At 60.5% G+C, this 3295-nt stretch overlaps 1 protein-coding gene across 1 annotated transcript in view; it reads left to right on the top strand.

Moving 5' to 3' along the window:
- LOC103618302 (structural maintenance of chromosomes protein 1A) overlaps positions 1-3295 on the top strand; it is a 31402-nt gene that overhangs the window by 2378 nt on the left and 25729 nt on the right. Inside the window, 2 exon segments of the mRNA XM_017738077.1 lie at positions 1465-1703; positions 2584-2842. Coding sequence (XP_017593566.1) covers positions 1465-1703; positions 2584-2842 — 498 coding nt within the window.

The following is a 3295-nucleotide window of genomic DNA, read 5'->3' on the forward strand; positions in this document are numbered from 1 at the left end:
TGGACATTGTCGGGGAAAAGGGGAAGAACGAGGAAGAGAAGGGTGGGAAAGGAGCGAAAGGAGTGAGGGAGACACGGAAAAAGAGGGATGGGAAGGAGGAAAAGGAGCAAGGGAGGTTCTTGAGTCATGGGAAAAGGGGGAGGATGGGAAAGGAATGGGGGTTCCCTTCCAAGGATTCGTGGAAGAAGGGTCAGGATGGAGAAGAGGAAGGAGGAAAAGGAACGAGGGAGATCCTTGAGTTGTGGAAAGAAGAGGAAGGGTGGGAAAGGGTCGAGGGAGACCTTCCCAGTGTCATGGGAAAGGAAGGAAGGGGAAAGAGGCAGAATTTTGTGTTAAATCATGGAAAAAGGGCAAGGATGGAGAGGGGAAGGACACCAAGGAACGAGGGAGATCCTCACGTTGTCATTGAAGAAGAAGAGTGGGAAGGAGGAAAAGGAACAGGGGAGAGGCTTCTGTTGAGTCGTGGCAAAAGGGAAGGATGGGAAAAGGAAGGAGCAAGAGGAATGAGGCAGAGCCTCCCATTGTCGTGGGAGAAGGGTCGGGATGGAAAGGGGAGCTGGGGAGGGACCAGGGACACCCTCGGGCTGAGCCCTGAGCTCGGGAAGGTCCTGGGGAGAGCCAGGGCTTGGGAAGGTCCTGGGGAGAGCCAGGGCTTGGGAAGGTCCTGGAGAGAGCCAGGGCTTGGGAAGGTCCTGGGGAGAGCCAGGGCTTGGGAAGGTCCTGGGGAGAGCCAGGGGTTGGGAAGGTCCTGGGGAGAGCCAGGGCTTGGGAAGGTCCTGGGGAGAGCCAGGGCTTGGGAAGGTCCTGGGGAGAGCCAGGGCTTGGGAAGGTCCTGGGGAGAGCCAGGGCTTGGGAAGGTCCTGGGGAGAGCCAGGGCTTGGGAAGGTCCTGGGGAGAGCCAGGGCTTGGGAAGGTCCTGGGGAGAGCCAGGGCTTGGGAAGGTCCTGGGGAGAGCCAGGGCTTGGGAAGGTCCTGGGGAGAGCCAGGGCTTGGGAAGGTCCTGGGGAGAGCCAGGGCTTGGGAAGGTCCTGGGGAGAGCCAGGGCTTGGGAAGGTCCTGGGGAGAGCCAGGGCTTGGGAAGGTCCTGGGGAGAGCCAGGGCTTGGGAAGGTCCTGGGGCAGAGCCAGGGCGGAGCCCCAGGCCTGGGAAGCTCCTGGACAGACCCTGAGGTTGGGAAGCTCCTGGACAGAGCCAGGGCCATCCCTGGGTTCAGGAGGCTCCTGGACAGAGCCGGGGCCCATCCCTGGGTTCAGGAAGCTCCTGGGCAGAGCCGGGGCCCATCCCTGGGTTCAGGAGCGTCCCGGCTGGGCAGAGCCAGGGCCGAGCCCCGGGCCCGGGAAGCTCCTGGGCAGAGCCAGGGCCCATCCCTGGGTTCAGGAGGCTCCTGGGCAGAGCCAGGGCCGAGCCCCGGGCCCGGGAAGCTCCGTGTGGCTCCCATCCCACGTCCCCTCCGTGCCCCCGCAGGCGGATCGGTACCAGCGCCTCAAGGACGAGGTGGTTCGGGCCCAGGTGCAGCTGCAGCTCTTCAAACTCTTCCACAACGAGGCCGAGATCGAGAAGCTCAACAAGGAGCTGGGGCTGAAGAACCGCGAGATCGACAAGGACAAGAAGAGGATGGACAGGGTGGAGGACGAGCTCAAGGACCGCAAGAAGGAGCTGGGCAAGATGATGAGGGAGCAGCAGCAGATCGAGAAGGAGATCAAGTGAGCTGGGCCGGGGGAATCCCAGGAAATCCTGGGATTTGGGGGCTCGGGGAGTGTTGGGGTGGGGTGGGAAATCCGCCTGGTTCCAACCGCCCTTGCCCTGGGCAGGGGAACTCCACAGACCAGGTTGTTCCAAGTGTTATCCAGCCACAGCTGGACAATCCCAGCTTTTCCAGCCTGTCTCCACAGGGGAAGGGCTCTGGAATCCTGGAATGCTTGGGGTTGGAATGGGTTAAAAATGGGGTTAGAGCTCATGTGGGTTCATCCCCCACCGTGGGCAGGGAACCTTCCAGGGAGCTCATCCCACCCCAGCCGGGCAGTCCCAGCTTTCCCAGCCCTTGGGTTTGGGTTGGAAAGGACCTTGAAGGGAGATTTCCTTCCAGCGCCTCCAGAGCCCCTTTGGGATTTCAGCTCGGGATTGGGGCCGATCCCAGCTCCAGGATCCCTTCCTGGAGAAGCTCTCATGGGGCTCAGTGGGTGCATCCCAGGATTTTGGGATTTGCCAACCCTGGTGATTCCCTGATTTGCATGATTTTTGCTCAATCTGGGTGTTTCCAAAGGGTGCATTCCCTGTTTTTGGGCTGGATGTGGGAATTCCTCCCTACCTGGTGGGAAAATCCACCCCCAAGCCCCACAGACCAGTTTCCCCAGTTCCCCCAGTCCCCAGCACTGCTCCAAAATCAATCCCAAACCTCTCAGGCTCCATTAATTCTGGGAAAATCCATGAAACTCCTTTCCCAACGCCCTCCTAGTGGTTCTCCCATGGGATTATCCCGTTGTGGGGAGGGGAGGATGCACCAAACCCCAACTGGGCACCGGCACCACCCCAAAACCGGGGAGGGACTTCCCTGGGGGGGCTTCATCCGGGGGTTTTCCGCAGGGAGAAGGACTCGGAGCTGAACCAGAAGCGGCCCCAGTACATCAAGGCCAAGGAGAACACGTCCCACAAGATCAAGAAGCTGGAGGCGGCGCGGAAGTCGCTGCAGAACGCCCAGAAGCAGTACAAGAAACGCAAGGCAGACATGGACGAGCTGGAGAAGGAGATGCTCTCCGTGGAGAAATCCCGGCAGGAGTTCGAGGAGCGCATGGAGGAGGAGAGCCAGAGCCAGGGGAGAGACCTGACCCTGGAGGAGAACCAGGTACGGGATGGTCCTGTGGGGTTTGGAAATTCTGGGAAAGGAGCAGAGCCAGAGGCAGGGGAGAGACCTGACCCTGGAGGAGAACCAGGTACGGGATGGTCCTGTGGGGTTTGGAAATTCTGGGAAAGGAGCAGAGCCAGAGGCAGGGGAGAGACCTGACCCTGGAGGAGAACCATGTATGGGATGGTCCCGTGGGATTTGGGGATGGAGGGGTGGGAAAACAAAGCCAGAGCCAGGGCAGGGATCTGACCCTGGAGGAGAACCAGGTACAGGATGGTCCCATGGGATTTGGGGATTTTGGGAAAGGAGCAGAGCCAGAGCCAAGGGAGAGACCTGACCCTGGAGGAGAACCAGGTACGGGATGGTCCCGTGGGATTTGGGAAGGGAAAAACAGAGCCAGGGGAATCTCACCCTGGAGCAGAACCAGGTACGGGATGGTCCTGTGGGGTTTGG

Source organism: Corvus brachyrhynchos, unplaced genomic scaffold (genome assembly GCF_000691975.1).
Source record: "Corvus brachyrhynchos isolate BGI_N302 unplaced genomic scaffold, ASM69197v1 scaffold786, whole genome shotgun sequence".
Taxonomy (NCBI): Eukaryota; Metazoa; Chordata; class Aves; order Passeriformes; family Corvidae; genus Corvus; species Corvus brachyrhynchos.